The 17167-nt window shown below is 39.0% G+C and overlaps 1 protein-coding gene across 1 annotated transcript in view; it reads right to left on the bottom strand.

The window, feature by feature from the left end:
• CSMD2 (CUB and Sushi multiple domains 2) overlaps positions 1–17167 on the bottom strand; it is a 914813-nt gene that overhangs the window by 192049 nt on the left and 705597 nt on the right. Inside the window, exons 29-30 of the mRNA XM_027864466.1 lie at positions 9816–10003; positions 1456–1650 (exon numbers count right to left, since the gene is read on the bottom strand). Of these exons, the coding sequence (XP_027720267.1) occupies positions 1456–1650; positions 9816–10003 (383 nt within the window). The remainder of the gene's footprint in view (positions 1–1455; positions 1651–9815; positions 10004–17167) is intronic.

Genomic DNA, 17167 nt, shown 5'->3' with positions numbered 1-17167 from the left:
ACACAGGGTTTCTAAGCCAATGTTTTTGAAAAAACAAAAACAAAACAAAACAAAACAAAAGAAAAACAAACCCGAATGTCCACACTCATGTTCATTTCATCTCTTTATGCTCATCTGGGAAAATGGGTCAGCCTTTTCACAGAAACCCATGCTTCCCTGGAAAGGAACATGCTGGACCTCAGAGGAAGATTTTGACTGAGGGCCCAACAGCTCCTTCTTGTCGCAATGAAGCCCAACCAGTACCTAAGTTCTTAATATTCACTTCTCTCCTCATCATATGGCCTTCCTTTGTTCTACAGCTCTGACCAGCCAACTTTCTGAAAAGGCAGGTTAAATTGTTATTCTCTGAGGGGTGAAGGAAATATGCTTTCCCAAAAGGTATAGGCAAGAGGAAGAAGCTATACTTAAAACAGCAGTTCCTAATCTGTGATCTATGTCTTTTTTTAAAAAAAATATTTTGATAACTATATTTAAATTCAGTTGATTTCCTTTGTAATCCATTGTATTTTAGTTTATGCATTTAAAAAGATGATTGTGAGAAGGTGTCCAAAGACTTCACCAGATTAACAAAGGGGTTCATGACACACAAAAAAATTAAGGCGTTCTAACTTAAAGGAAAACTGCACCTATAAGAGAGAGGCTTGACTTGGATTACAAGGATAACATCCTTGTAATAATGGACGGTCAGAGTAGAGGGCAAGATATACAGTCTCCAAGGGCTGCATTAAAATTAAAATAACCCTGAAGGGTCATATTTTTAAAACACCAACCCTTACTTCTATTATTCTAGATTTGAAAGCAGAAGGGATCTTAAAGCTCATCTAGTTCAACCCCTTCATTTTAGAGATGAATAAGCTATGCCCAGAGACAAGTGATTTGTTCACTCTCATAAAGACAATAAGTGGTTGAGCTGGGATTCTGACACCTTAGTTATCACCTAAATCAGAGTTATCCAATACTTACATAATCTAGCAAACATTTGAGTTAACTACTGTGGCCTCACTTATCAGGCTAAAAATTTGCTTAGTTGAACCACACTTTATCTGATAATATTTTACTCACCAATACCTTATATTCCTCATACTTTTTGTTTTAATCTAATACCTTAGTTATCTGGCCACCACTTCAAAAGGTATTAGTAGGAAACAGCCACAGGACGGAGGATGGGGCGAGTGTAGGAGATCAGAGTAGACAAACAGTTTTGCAGAAAATTAGTAACCCTGTCCTCATGCCACCAAAAGCTGTCTTAATAAACACCTTTGGCAGAGCAGGCCTGAAAGTCATTAATCTCTCCTTTATACAGATATCCCTTCTAAACTGTGCCTCTGTTCCATGTAGTTTTCTCTACTCTGGTTCCACAATCCTCTCTCCCTTGGTTATGCCCTCCCATGGCTTCACTGGAGCCCACCCTGGAAGGTTCTTCTTCTAAGCTAATCACATCCAGAGTCATATAACCTGTACAGATGGGTCGGGGCTTGTTCCACACAGGCTTCCCATCTGTTGCCAGGATGCAGGTCAGTGTAGAGGTACCCTCAATCACATAGCCTCCATTACAGTAGTACGTGATGGTGGAACCCAACTTCAGATCTGTTCCAGTTCGTGTTCCATTCTTAATGGAACCAGGATCAAAACATGACTCCCGGGGATTTTCTGAAAAAGAACAAATCGTTATTTCCCCATCTGCAATCAACATGATCTGATGGGAAACACCTCGGTTTCAGAGGCAGGGAGTTGTGGCTGTGAGATCTCTGATTTCATTTCCAAAAATCTCTTACTTAGAGTGGAATCCTAGAGCTAATGTCACCTCATCCGTTCCACTACCTCCAGGTAGGGCTTCCACTGATATAACCCAGAAGCAAAGTTTGTTAAGTTTCTCAGAGGAATTCAGAAAAAGCTATGCTATAATCACTTTAACTCCCAACTGACATTTCTGAAACATTTCAGTATATACATCCTTGATCACAATAGACAGATTGTAAATCAATAAACATCTAAGTGACTACCAAGTTCAAAAACACAGTGCTAGGTGCTGGGGAAAGAAAGACCAACTTAAACCATACCTGTCCTCAAGGAATAGTGTATATCTAGACAAGTAAATGCAAGGTAATTTGAGGAGGAAGAGAATCCTAACATCTAAGGGAATCCAAAAACATTGCACAGAGAAAGTGGCACCTGGGTGGTACCTTAAGGATAGAAAAGGATTCTTAAGAGAGAAAGGAGTATATTATGAATATGGGTGATATTCTATGCAAATATATCATAGTATAAGATGGGAATAGCTAGTGGTCCTGTAAATTCAAGTCAACCAACATTTACTAAGTGCCTACTCTGCCAGGTACTGTGTTAGGTGTTCAGGACGTGAAGACAAAAAGGCCCTGCCCTCATAGAGCTTACATTCTACTGCAGGGAAACAGCTTGTATATAGATAAATAAATACAAAATGATTACAATTCCAGTAGAAAGGCCTTGAGCTCAACCTTGAGGAGAATCAGTGTTTCCAAGAGAAAGAGGTGAAGAAGGAAAATATTTCAGGAATGAAGAATAACTTGTGTAAGTGAAGGCAGAGGAAAGAGATGGAATATTATGTATGAGGAACTGCAAGTGGGCCAATTAAGGTGAAACAGAGGATACGTGAAGATGCAGTATAACTTGCAGAATCAATTTTAAAAGATAAATTACATTCATATTCTAAATGAATTTAAATGCCAACCAGAAGAGTTTAAATTTGATCCTAGTGGCTCCCAGTGGGAGCCATTGAAACTTCCTGAGGAGGGGAGTTACATGATCAGATTCGAATATTAGGAAAATCACTAATCCCATACTCATTTCCCTTGATGGAATCCTCTACTCCAACTACACACACAGACGATCACACTCTTAATCTCGCCATCACTCACAAATGTTCTGTTCCATGTTTATGAACTCTGAAATTCCTTTATCTCACTGTGCTCTTTTATAAATTTATCTTTCCCTATGCTTGCTCTACCTTTATTTTTCATCCTTGAGGTGACCTCCAGTCCCTCTACTCATCAATTCTTTCCCAGTCCATCACCTCTACTCTGACTACACTATTCTTTCTTCCTCATGTCTACCAATAGGTGAACCAGTTCACTTCTACAATATCCTCTGTGCTTGAGGTCCTTGCCCTCTTATCCTATCAATGATCTTATCTGTTACCCCCAGGAACAAATGTAAAGCTCTCTGTTTGACATTTAAAGCCCTTCCTACATCTTCAATCTTCTTACATTTTACTTTCTTCCACATACTTTATGATCCAGTGACAATGGCCTTTATGCTGTTCGTCATACATAATACTCCCTCTTCCAACTTCATGCCTTTTCACCGGCTGTACCCCATGCCTGGAATGCTTTCCCTACTTCTCTTTATTTCCTGGCTTCCCTAGCTTTCTTTAAATCTCAGTTCAAATTCGAGCTTCTACAAGAAGTGATAATGTTAGGGCCTTCCCTCTGAGATTGCCTACATTTACACTGTACATATCTTGAATGTACATGATTGTTTGCATGTTGTCTCCCCAATCAGAATATGAGTTCCTTGAGGAAAGGGATTGACTTTTGCCTTTGTTACAAGTTGTTGTTCAGTCATTTCAGTCATGCCTGACTCTTCATGATCCCATTTGGTGTTTTCTTGGCAAAGATACTGGGGTGGTTTGCCATTTCCCTCTCCAGCTCATTTTATAGATGAGGAAAGTGAGGCAAACAAGGTTAAGTGACTTGCCCAGAGTCACACAGCTAGTGGCCAGATCTGAACTCAGGAAGATGAGTCTTACTGACTCCAGGCTTGGCACTCTATATACTGCATGACCTACCTCCCCATTCTTTGTCACACTAAAAGCATGAATGATAGTTATATGGAGTAGAAACTAGAGAAGGACGAGACCTGGAAGCAAAAAGACTAATTCAGTTCAGGTGAAAATTCATGATAAAAGCATGAATTTGGATATGTAAGTGGAGAGAAATTACTGATGAAAGAGATGCTGTGGAGAAGGACCAGCAAGATTCAACAACTGACTAGCAGTAGAAGGTAAGGGAAAATAAGTTGGGTTGAAAGTACCCGTGTTGCCCTCACATAAATAGGGAAGAAATTGGAAAGAGGGGTGAGGTTCCATTTTCTGAATAATGAATTTCAGAAATCTATGGGACAACCAGGTAATTTCCAGCAGGCAGTTAGTAATGAAGAACTGGAGTTCAGGAGAAAAAAATAGATAAAGCCTGGATATGCAGTATTAGAAGTTATTTGCATAGAAATGATCATTAAACCCATGGGAATTGATGGAATCCTAGTGGAAGTACACAGAAAAAAAGAAGGGAAGCCCCAGAACCCTGAGTTAGACCTATGTATAGGAAGCAGGACATGGATAATGATCCAGCAAAGGAGACTGAGAAAGTGGTGCATCAATGCCCAGGAAGGAAAGATATTCAGAAGGAGGGGATGGCTGACAATATTAAAAAAACAGCTAAAGTCAAGAAGGATGAAGATTAAATTTGACTATAGTACAAAAAAGTATATCAAGAAGAATAATACGAAATAAGTCTATAAAGGAAGGTTGGAAATACTGTGGAGGATATTATAATAGTTAACATTTGTACAATGCTTTAAGATTCACAAGGTACAGTGCTCACAGGTGCTCCTGAGTCTAGGAGGTAGAAAGTGAAGCCAGGTCTCTGGACTTTCAATCCAGAGCTCCCTCACTGTACAACATTGCTTCTCCAAATTCTAGGCTGAAGAGTTTGCATTTGACCTTAGAGACAATGAGAAGCCACTAAAAGTTCTTGGGCAAGCAAGTGACATGGTCTAATCATGAAATACAACTCCATTATTCTGTAAGTATTAGTAGTCACATGGCTCGTATGCATAAGCATATCTAAGGCAGGCCTCACTGGTGATAGAAACTTTTAGATCTGAAGATATCAGCTGGGCAGCACACTCTTCCACTGAAGCTTTGTCCCTATCAACCAGAGACTTGAAAACTGTAAAGCACTTTAAGAATTATTGAGTCTAGTTCCCTCACTGCAGGGATGATGAAACCAAGGATCATAAAATAATAATCCCTGCTTGATGCCTGACTGATTAATTGACCAGAGAGGAGTCATATAGCCCATTAGTGGTAGAGGTGGAACTAGAACTCCAATAACAAGACTTGAGTTCACTGATCTTTCCAATAAAACCACATGGCAGGTTACAAGGCAGAGCAACCACCTGAGGTCCAACTTCTACTAATTATTAACATCAAAGCATTGGAAGAATGGTGATATGGCTAACTGATTAAAACCTACCCCAAACTAGGGAAGACACCAGGCCCCAAAAGTTTTTGCCTGTTCTTCTCTGTAGGGTTTCTTGTTGCCTGACATCTGCCACATCCACTCATCAGCCTACTGACAACATTAACCTGCATCTCAGATAGGCTGGTGTCCTTTCAAAATTAGTGACTTCTCTCTGTTGGTAAGTTCTAATTTATATTGTATATAATTTGTTTGTACATGGTTGTTTGCGTGTTGTCTCCTCTGTTAGAGTATGAATTCCTTGAGAACAGGAACTGACTTTTGCCTCTTTCTATCTACAGAGCTTAGCATAGTGTCTTGCACATAGTAAGCACTTAATAAATATTTGTTGACTGATTGACTAGATGCCTTACTCCTGCTAGCCTAGATGTGATTATGTGATTTCTGCCTGATAGAAACTCTTGCAGGGTTCACTGTGGTCATGGAAATAAAATTCTAGTTAGGACAATAGCTCCAGGAGGGTTTAGATTTGGTTTTTTTTTTTTCTTCCTTGGCTTCACCTTCCCCCTTCTTTGTAAATTATAATTAGGGTTTTGATTAATTCTCAGGTCTGATAGTTTGCAAATTATCTAGAAAAGCAAGATATCATTGCAAATATCAGGGCTTGGAAGAATGACACTGAAGAAGAATTCAAGTATTGTTTCTTGTTGTGATTATTTTATGTCATTTATTTCATTATTATAATATTACATAATACTGGGTGACATTTACTTAGTGCTTTATGGTCATATGATATATTATCTAATTTGATTTGATTCTCACAACAAAGAAGGAGTTTTGGGATGATTTGAATACAATTATTATCATAACAATACTGTGGCATGATTTCAGACTCTCATCTCGACCCCCATGCATTCCCTACTTATTAGGCAGGTAGTGCAAGCATTAGTATTTCTTTTTTAAAATGAGGAAACAGAAACTCAGAGAAATTATGACTACCAGAGTCAAACAGCTATTAAAAGACTCAAACCCAGTTCATCTGATCCAGTCAAATGAATGCTCTTTCCATTACATCACACTGGTTCTATTTGTTATCTGTACTAGTTTCTATAGAAGAACTCATCCAGCAGAAAGTAAGATCTTTAAGATCAGGGATTTCTATTTTTGTTTTTATATTCCTAGAACCTAATAAAGTCTTTGGCATAAAGAGGCACTTAATATATGCTTGCTGAATGAATGAATGGAGTGCCAACAGATCATATAGATATGCTCAGCCTCTTCCCAGGCCTAAGCTATTCCTCTAGTGAGATAAGAGTATGGTGTGTGGGGTGGAAACAGCACTGGACTAAAAGCCAAGCAGCCTGGGTTCTAGGTCAGTCAGGAATTATTTGTATATCCACTCTCTGGCCCTCAGTTTTCTCCTCTGTAAAATGAGAAGGCTTGACCAGATATCTCTAATGTACCCAAGATAATGTTACCATTTCATAATTATATATAAATAATGGACAATGATAATGGCTATGTTTTGTCACAGCTGTTTTTGGTCTCAGAAAAGACATTAACTCTCTCTAGGTCTCTGTTTTTCCTTCCTCCAAACAGTCAGAATCAATTCTAACTTCTCTCCCTATAATCCGGAAAGTTAAATGAGAAGGTGGTTTGGAACTGCTTGGTACACCTGTTTCAACATGCATTTATATACATTATCATAAAAATTATTGTATTGAGATCAACTAACCTTCTGCTCAAGAAATAATTACCAACTTGGAGGGGGACAACAGAATAGAACTAGTCACATAGACCTTGTCAAAACCAACAGCAACACTGTGCCATTCGATAAATAAAAAGAAGACTCTACTGACCTTCCATCAATGGAATATGTGTTTTGAATTGTGTCTCTAATAGAATAGTTTAAAGGCAGTAAGACATTAAAGCTCTGATTCAATTGTCCTTGAAATGACAAGACAGCTAGCCACAGTCTCTAGCCATTAAGTTTCCAAGTTTCTTTGTACAAAAGGCTATTAGACATGGGCTTGATATCAGAGAACTGTTGTTCAGTCACTGAAATAGATGTCATGTATACCAACTCCACTCCTCATATGTCCAGGACATAGTCATAAAGTATTTTTCTTACCAGCAATATTCTCACCAGTCCCTTTATGATGGATTAACTTCTCCTAGGAAAGGTACAGGATCCCAAGTGATTCACCCACAATATCTTGTGCTTTCTTTCTTTGTGCTCAACTCCAACTTGTTAGGCATAACTTCTACCACTGCTTCTGCTACTGATCCTCTCAGATCCTTAGTTCTTGCTTGAGCTGTACATAGCAAATACTCTGTGCTTGGCACCCAAAAGCTAGTGGAAGCATAGACTTGGGCACCAGGCGCATAAAAAAGACAACACTCTTCCCCTAGAGAGATGGCTTCTGCAACCTTCCCCTGACTACTTACAAATATACCACCAGAGGTCATGGCTCAGAAAATAAGACCAAGAGCAAGAACCATCCTACTTTTTTCATGGACACTCTCTCCAATCTCATGTAAAAGAGAAACTATGAGGTAAATGAAAGAGCACTAGACTCAAGAGCTAAAAGATTTGGGTTCAAGTACTACTTCTGATATTTTAATGTAACCATAGGCAACTCCCTTCACTTCCTTGGGCCTCAGTGTCCACAACTGTAAAATGAGGACAATCATACTTCCATTACTTACCTTTCAAGGCTATTTATTGCAAAGATCAAAATGAAGTGCTTTATAACAATAAAATACTATCTAAAAGTAAGTGATGATGATGATGGCTGCTGCCTATTTCCTTGAGGCTCAAGATTACTGAAAAAGAGAAGAATAATCTGCCCTTTTATTCAGTGCACAAGGGATAGAGCCCTGCCTAACAAGAGGGTATGGTGATGACCTGAATTACTGATTCAGTTGGGAAAGACAAACAAGAACTTTGCTGCCATTCAAATCCCAAGAAATAAGGCATTTGATATGAACTTCCCTGCAGCAGATATGTGGACTATATTCTGGGGGACTTCAGAGGAAGAAAATGAACCAGCATGGCAGGAAGAGAGATGCCAATAAGTGGGTCTAGACTAAAGATTATACATTCTATTTAGGAACAAAACAATGAGACATCAGTACTTGGTTAAAAATACAGTGTGGCATATTAGCAACTTCCGGAACCTGTCTGGCCATAAAACGGGGGAATGTACCAGACATAACTATGGCAAGGAAACAAAGGTATTAATCACCTGCTCTGTGTTTCTCATTTAGGAAGCAGAAATATTATCATGGGCAGCTAAAAGAATACTATACGTATGGTCTGGGAAATGGAGAGGACTATGGGGCCAAATAAGAAAGACAAGGATACATCAGGACCTTCTGTCTAAGGACTGCTATGGAAAGAAAGCTGACTTATGGTACAGAAGGTACCATTAGGGCAAAATGGATGCAGCTGGATCCAAAATGTTGGGAACATAAAGTAGCACTACTCATGATGGGGCTAGAGAAAAGGAAGAAATACAGGAAGCAGATTTCTGGAAGTAATGGCAGAGAAAAGAAAAAAAACAAATCAATAAAGAAGTTAAAGAACATTAAAAAAAATTTTGAAAAGAGCAGGGAAATGGTTGCTCCTCTGGAGGACAAGAAACAAGACAGGAACCTGAGTCTTCAGGTGGCACAGATTTAGATGAGTCTCAAAGAGAAATGTCAAAGGAGGGAGAGTCTGGTTTTCTAAGGAAGGGAAAGGACAAGAGAAGTAGAGTAACAATTCTAGTGTAGATGTTTATAGGAAAGCTTCAAGTGACAGAAATAGGGGAATGGAGTAGCATAGGAATAGATACAAAAGCAGGGTAGAAAAGAAATAGAATCATGTATTACCAATAACATCAGAATACAAAAAACAAGAGAAGAACACATACAGGGCTCACACGATAACTGAACTAAATACATAGGTTGTATTTATGTGTAATTAGAATGTATGTGTGGTTTGGTTGGTGCTAGGTAAAGAAAGAATGGAGAACATGGAACCCAGAAATATAAAGAAGATTAGAGACGCAGTGCAATGTTATGCTTACCAATATTATGGTTATTGCCCCCTGAATGTGTGGGCAGGAGACAGGATATGGTTCCAAAGGAAGCTGATGTGCCTTTTGATTGAGATGGTTTCTCACCTGTCTCCAAGAGGAAGTTCCTTCCTGAGTCAGAAAGGACCATGCCTAAGAAGTCAAGAGAACTGTCCAAGTGTCCCTCCTGTTTTCTTCCCCTGCTTTCTTGGGAAAGGACACTGCAAATTGGACAGAGCCCCAGGTACATAATATAACTGGAAGAGACTTTAGTGATTAACAGTTTCAATCCCCTCATTTTCATTTTACTGAGGCCTATGAAGAAGTGGCTTGCCTAAGAATACAGATAGTTAATAGTAGAACCCAAATTTCTGAATTTCAGGCTATGGCTCTTTCCTCCATGACATAATGATTGCACCCCTTACCCGCCACCATCACCACCCCCATCCCCACTCCCTTTGGTCTAATGTTTTTGGAAACTATAGCCGGCCCCTCCTAACATCTGGTTCATTACCTGTGTAATCGATGACGAAGCCCAAATTGCTCACAGACGCATCACTACGGAAGGCCAGGAATAAGCTGTTGCTGCTGCTCTCAATGCGCTCTGGGAGCTGAGAGCCATAGAAGCTCCCAATCAGGGGGCTATGGGAGTCCAAACCATCATAGATGTGAAGAAAGTCATAGCCAGGTTCCAAGTTAAAGCTGAGGGAATAAACAGAACCCCCATCACCCATCAGAGATCAAATAAAATGTCATAAAAGACATTCTGGGAATAAGAATAATAATAATAAAAGCTCACATTCATATAGTGCTTTACAATTCACAAAGTGTTTTGAGTACATCTTCTCATTTTATCTGTGCTTAGAGCCCAACATCTGTTCAGACTTTGTTCCCTATCTCAGGAGAGAGAGGAAATCTGAATGATCAAAAACTCTACGTCCCTTGAAGATTGCAACATTGGAAGAATGTACCATTTCCTATGCTTCCCTTTTCTTCCCCCTTTTCTCTCTCACTCACATGCAGAAGCCTCTGGGAGGAATACATACTCAACCTCCTTTCTCTCAGGAGAGGGGGCTCCACCACCTGACATGGATATTGAAAAGTCCAGGGCAGATGAAGATGATCTTCTCCAAAAAATAGAAAACTCATCTGTGAGAGAGAGACACTTAGGCAGGAAAGAACTAATGTCTACAATTTGCTTCAAGTCTGTCCCTCCTGGGTTCTCATTCTCTATGCCACCCTAGCTCTTTCTAGACTTTGCAGAGCTTATCTGAGCTCTGTCCCCAACACACAATTCCCTGGCCTCTCTAATATACTGCTCCTTCAGCCCGTCTGTCCTGACCAACAAGTGAGAGGGAGGTTTTTTTATTAATACATTTTATTTGTAGTTCAACAAGGACCAGGTTGGTTTTCTAAGAAATATTTACCAAGAAACAGAGAAAAAAAATGCAAAAGCAAAGAAATAAATGAGTCTCTAGAGGTAGCTAAAACTCCATTCACAGGCTCAATTCAATTTAACAAACATTTATTAATGGTATATAATTCTTTTTGATTCTTCTTGCTTTCTCAATGGGTAGAAAAGGAGGTGGAGGGAGGGAGATAATTTGGAGCTGAAAATAAAAATAAAATTGCATTTACAAAAACATTATTAAGTGTCTACTATATGTAGGGTACTGTATGTAGGCTTTGAAATTTACAGATGAAAACAAGAATAAAGCTAGCCCTCAAAGAATTTACAAATAAACAGGGAAATCGGAAGTCATGTATTATAAGTACCCGAGCTGAGCCTTAAAGAACAAGGATTTCAACAAGCAAAAATGAGGAAGCAAATATACTTCAGAAAAAGTGAAAGGACTTTGTAAAGATACAAAATGATGTAAAATGGAATTGGGAAACTATAGTCCAGTTTGGCTAGAAGGTAAACAGCATAAAAGAAACTATTGTGACACAAGGCTAGAAAAACAGGTTAGAGATGGACTGGTGGATGGTCTTAAATGCCAGGCTGAGTTTGTAATTTTTCTGGCAGACAACAGAAAACCTGGTTTTGAGTAGGGAACTTATCTGGTCAAAGCTGGATATCAGGAAGATTACTTTGGCAGCTGTGTGAATGATGGATTGGGGGAAGATTATGGGGAGAAAAATCAGTTAGGAATACATGCCAATGATACAAAGATGCTTGAGGTCATTTGGGTAGTGACAGTGAAACTGGAAAGAAGCGGACAGATACAAGAAAGGCTGTGGGGGTAGAATCAACAGGACTTAGCGGTTGCTTGAATGTGGGAGGTAAAGGAAACATAAAATTCAGAATTATGCTGATGGTATGGGCCTGAGTGACTCAGAAGATGGTGGTGCCATTTGAAAAAATAGGGAAGTTAGGTGGAGTGGCAGGTTTAGTGGAGAAGATGATGCACTAAATTTTGTACGTGGTGAATCTGAGTTGACATTAAGATATTCTGGTCAAGACCCAGTTTTCATTAATCAGTAGAGTTTATTGGAAACCCAGTACCTGATTTCTCTCCCTCATACCTTAACCCTGTTTACCCATCTAGTCCTTTTCTTTCTCTTCCCATTCCAATTACCCTACTTCAGGCCTAAGAGAATAACTTCAAAACTAGTATCCTCACTTCCAGCTTCTCATATTTCTAATTCATTGTACACAGTGCTGTCAAATTAATCTTCCTAAAACATCACTTTGATTATATCCACACATATCCACCCTATCCTACCCTACACCCTGCTCTAACACCTTCAATGACCCTTTATTAAATAACATGGAAAAAAAAAGTACAAACCTCTAAGACTGGCATTCAATGCCTTCCCCAATTTGTAGCATACCTTTTGAGCTATAACTCTCATTATTGCTAACTAACCCTACAGAACATGCCAAATGGGTTGAGCTAGATAACAATTCATCTTAAGAAGATTTGGAGGTACCAGTAAACTGTAACCTCAATAGGAATCAACAATGCTAATGAGATCTCAAGTTACATTAAGAGAGTAACAGTGTTCAAAAAAGGAGCTGATAGTCCTGCTGTCAGACTATGACTATAACTATGACTTGAGCTCTGTGCTCAGTTTGGGGTCTCATAAGGTCACTGATAAGCTGGAGGGTGTCCAAAGGAGGGTAACCAGGATGATGAAGAGACTCAATATCATTCCACGTGAGAAACGGCTGACAAAAAAGGAGATGTGTAGCGTGTAGGAGACGGCATGATTTATCTGTCTACCAGTAATTAAAGGGTTATTTCATGCAGAAGAGGAATCAGAAAACAGAACTACAAGTAATATATACAAAGTGAAGAGGGGACAGATTTAGGCTCAAACTAATAATTAGAAGTATTCAAAAATGGAGTGGGCTTTTTTGGGAGGTACTGCTTCTTCCTTATTAGTGGATCTTCTGATTAGAGATCAAAGTCTGAAGGACCATTTTTCGGGAATGTTGTAATGGGGATCCTTGATCAGACATTGGTTAGACCCAGTATTCATTGAGATCAAGTAACTAGACCAGATCCAAAGCCTAGAAAGAGTAAAATGGAGTAGATCTGCAGAAAGTTCTGTAAATCTAGCTCCTCCTCCTCACATTTCTATGTCTGTTATAACAGCACCATCTTCCTTGTCAATGAGCAACTAATCTTCAGAGTCATCTTTGGCTCTTCACATCTCCACATATGTAATCAACTAATTGCCAAATTCTATCTTGAGTTTTCTTAATAGTCACCAATCTAGTCCAGTATTTTATTTTCGTATTGGCTACTGTAGTGTGAGAGCTTCTTAATGAATCTCCCTGCCTTTTGACTCTCACCTCTGCAATCCACTCTCCACACACTACTAATCTTCCTAAAACCCAAATTTACACACATCACCTCCTTCTTTAAAACCTTTATTAACACTGTTACGTTGCCAATAATACGAAGTCTAAACTTCTCAACAAAGATCCTATGTAATACAGCTCCTACAATAAACTTTTATTAAGTTCCTATTGTGTATAGTACACTGTGTTTGATGTGGGATATAAAGACTTCGAACACATACACATAGTCCCTAACCCTTAAAGATTTTACTATTAATTTTTCTAGTCTCATTGTCTACCCCTACCTACAAGTATTCTACACTTCAGTCGGACTCAGCTACCCTGTGTATTTCCATTGTGCCTTTCCTAAAGTCACAAAATCATAGGACCTTCAAATTAGAAGGGCCTTCATGGGCCTTCTAGTCAACTCCAGACTTGAACAGGATTTGCCCTTTATGATTTTGCTCATAAATCATCATCCAGTGAAGGGAATCCCCCCACCTCCTGGGGCAGTTCATGTTTACATCAGTTCCCTGACCTACCTGTCTAACTACTCTGTCAAAAAATAAAATTAAGTCAGTCTGGTATAATCTGTTTGTGATAAGTCATATTGACTCTTTGTACTCCCTACTTCCTTTTCTAAATAAATATTAATAAACCATTCCTTTAATAATGTGTTCTAAAATTTTGTGAGAAAATAAAGTCAATTTCATTGGCCTGTATTTTTCAGACTCTAGCCTCTTTCCTTATTTTGAAAATGGTAATAACACTTGCCTGAATCCAGGCTTGTAGTACCTCTTTGATCCTTCATGATCTTTCAAAGACCACTGACAGTGGTACTGTCCTTTCAGCACCCTGAGATGTAGATCACGTTGATGTAATGACCTAAAATTGCTCCTAAGGCTCCATTCCGAGGAGAAGCCCAGGCTAGTCCACCTTCATTTCTCCCCCACCTGCACTTCTGACTTTCTGGACATCAATACCTTTGCTGGGTACCTTCCCCCATCCTCCTTTGTACCTCTCTTCACTTCTAGTTCCCTTTTGTGTGCTGTCTTTCCCTATTAGATTACAAGCTCTTTGAGGTAAAGGTCTGTCTTTCTTTTGCCTGTATTTATATCCTGAATACATAGCATAGTTATTGGAACATAGTAAATATTTAATAAATCCCTATTGCCTTGAAATCACTGAAGGCAGCTAGATATTCTCTTACTATCTCAATTCAATTATATTTTGAATAGACCCTTCTCCAAATCTTCTCTCTCATTAAGCCTCCATTTCCAATTATCTAATCAGATGACCTGTCTTCCTACTTATAAAATCAAGACCATTCATAGTGTATTCTCCCCATTCCAACTTCATCAGTCTCACTCTGTTCTCTGAAGAAGTGTCTTTCTTTTAGCTTTATCAAGGTAAAAACTCCTGCACATGCTTTTAGTCTCATCCCCTTAAGAGTTTACCCAGATGATTATTCCCTCCTTCAAATTATCTTCAAGTTCTCCCTGTCTACTACCTCTTTCTCTGCTGCCTAGAAACATAAACAGAATTTTCCCATTCTTTAAAAAAAAAAAAACCAAACAAAACATCTTTCACTTTCCCCTGTCATCTTTTCAAGCAGTTGTACTGATGGGTGATGGGATTCACATTGGACCCCTAAAAGGAAAAGACCGTGTCTTTGGGACCTTTACTCCAAACCCCCTGAACCCAGATCTCAGGCCCATCCCAGTCAATAATCCTTTTAACTACCCTTTCACTATGGCCTTCATTGTCTGCACCTGGCCCCACCCCACGCTATTTGCCACTCCTTAATCACTTCTAGATCTTCCCACAGTCTTTCTGTATAAAGGTGTCCATCTTTCCCCCATTAAATTGCTCAGATTCTTAAAATCTGGACCACTTGTATTGGTATCATAAATAACACAGTTTCTTAAAATCCCACCTGCTTCTATTGGTGATACAATAAAACTTTGTCTCTGACTAAAAGAAGGTTTGAGTCAAATTCTTTTGAGGCAGACCCACACCTTTTGCCCGTGAATTTCGGGTTCCCAGCACCCCCAGACTGCAATAGTATTATATCTCTTCTCTCTTCCAACTCCTGGCCCTACCTTTTACCTCCTTTGCACTCGCTCACTTTTCAACCCGTTATACTCTGGCTTTTCCCCCTACCATTACACTGAAATTACATTCTCTATAATTTCCAACATTATCTTAATTGTTAAAATCAATGCTTTTTTGTGACTTTGGATCCTCCTTGACCTCTCTTTAACTCCTGACATTGCTGACCACTCCCTCCTCCTGGATACTTACTTCTCCCTTAGCATCTATTATTAATCTTCCTTGCTTCTCTTTCCCTTTCCTAACTTTGACCCCCTAACTTTTCAATGCCCTTTGCTAGTTCATTATCCATCTCCAATCTCCAAGTGGGCCCTCTTCTATATGTTTTCACCTTTAGCACACAAATCAATCCCTGTGGGCTCAATTATCATATCTATATCAATAACTACTAAATCTATACATCCAGCTTCATCTCTTTCCTAAATTTTAGTTCCATATCATTGATTTTCTACAGGCAGATACCTCTACCTGGATCTAGACCCCTCACATTCAAGATTTCCAAAATGGAACACATCAACTGTACCCTTGATCCCTCCTCCAAATGTTATAACTTCTATTTAGGGCACCTGAATTCTCAAATTTCCTTATCACTAATTAGTCAACTCTACCTCCACGCTATCTCTAATCAGAAGATCCACTAATGAGGAGGAAGCAGTACCTCCCAAAAAAGCCCACACCATTTTTGAATACCTCTAATTATTAGTTTGAGCCTAAATCTCACATTGTATATATATTTATAGTAGGTAAGTATGGTATAGTAGTAAGTATAGTATAGTATAGTATAGTAAGTATAGAAGGTAAAATAATCTTGATTCCATTTTTGTTATTGTTCAGTTGTTTTGAGTCTTATCTGACTGTTTGTGTCCCCATTTGGGGTTTTCTGGGCAAAGATACTGGAATAGTTCACAATTTCCTTCTCCAGCTCATTTTATAGATGACAAAACTGAGGCAAATACTTCAAGCCCAGGGTCATACAGTTAGTCTGAGGTCACATTTGAACTCAGGTCTTACTGACCCTAGGCCGAGCACTCTATCCACAGAGCCATCTAGCATAGCCACACTTTGGAATTCAAAGTCTCCTAACTTCTGTGAGCTCAAATACTTGCTGACTGCTTAAACTAGAGATTCTTAACATGAGGCCCATGGACCAATATATCTTAGGGAGTACATAAAATTGGATAAGAAAAAAATTAGATCATTATTTTTACCAACCATTAAGTAAAATTTAGCATTTCCTTCAATTATTTAAAAATATTATTTTAAGAAGAGGTCAATAGATTTTGCCAGACTGCCAAGGGAGTTCATGCCTTAGATCAAATCTTATGTTCCACCTCCCCACTTTTTCTTTTGAACCAGTTCTTTGTCCTCACCTTAAGATCTAGTCTTTTGATTTCTCCCTTTTATCCTAATCCTCTACTTGTTTTCATTAGTTTTCCCCTATTGCCTAGTCACCAGGGTGGATCATTTTGACGCTGCCCTTCCCCCATATCTTGTGTGCCAATCACCAACACTGAGTCACTCCTGATCATCTACATCTTCTGTTATCAATTCTAGACTCCTAAGCATTGTTAAATAAGAGTGGAAATCATGCTGTCTAACCTCAACTCAGTCCTTCTTGCTGCCAAGTAATGATTTTATTCATCTCATAGTGACTATCAAATTTCCCATGGTATCTGATGCATATTTTTCCTGACCTTTTGGATACTCCAGTTCCAGTTCCTCACAAACAAGTGTTCTCTCCCTGCTCCTCTACTGAAAGGATTGAGACAATTTTGCTCTTATCCATCTTAAAATTTTTTGTGGCATAATTCATTTCCGTCTCAAAATTTTTCTGTGGCTTAACCTACCTTCTTCTTCCTTCAAAGGATGAAACAGGCCAGGCCATTCTTCTTTCCTAGGCAAACACCTTCATCATGGTGTGTGTGTGTGTGTGTGTGTGTGTGTGTGTGTGTGTGTGTGTGTGT

This window comes from Vombatus ursinus, unplaced genomic scaffold (genome assembly GCF_900497805.2).
Source record: "Vombatus ursinus unplaced genomic scaffold, bare-nosed wombat genome assembly UNPS02014775.1, whole genome shotgun sequence".
NCBI classification, from domain to species: domain Eukaryota; kingdom Metazoa; phylum Chordata; class Mammalia; order Diprotodontia; family Vombatidae; genus Vombatus; species Vombatus ursinus.
Note: the sequence above shows the minus strand (reverse complement) of the source record. Positions and strands in the feature narration are given on the sequence as shown.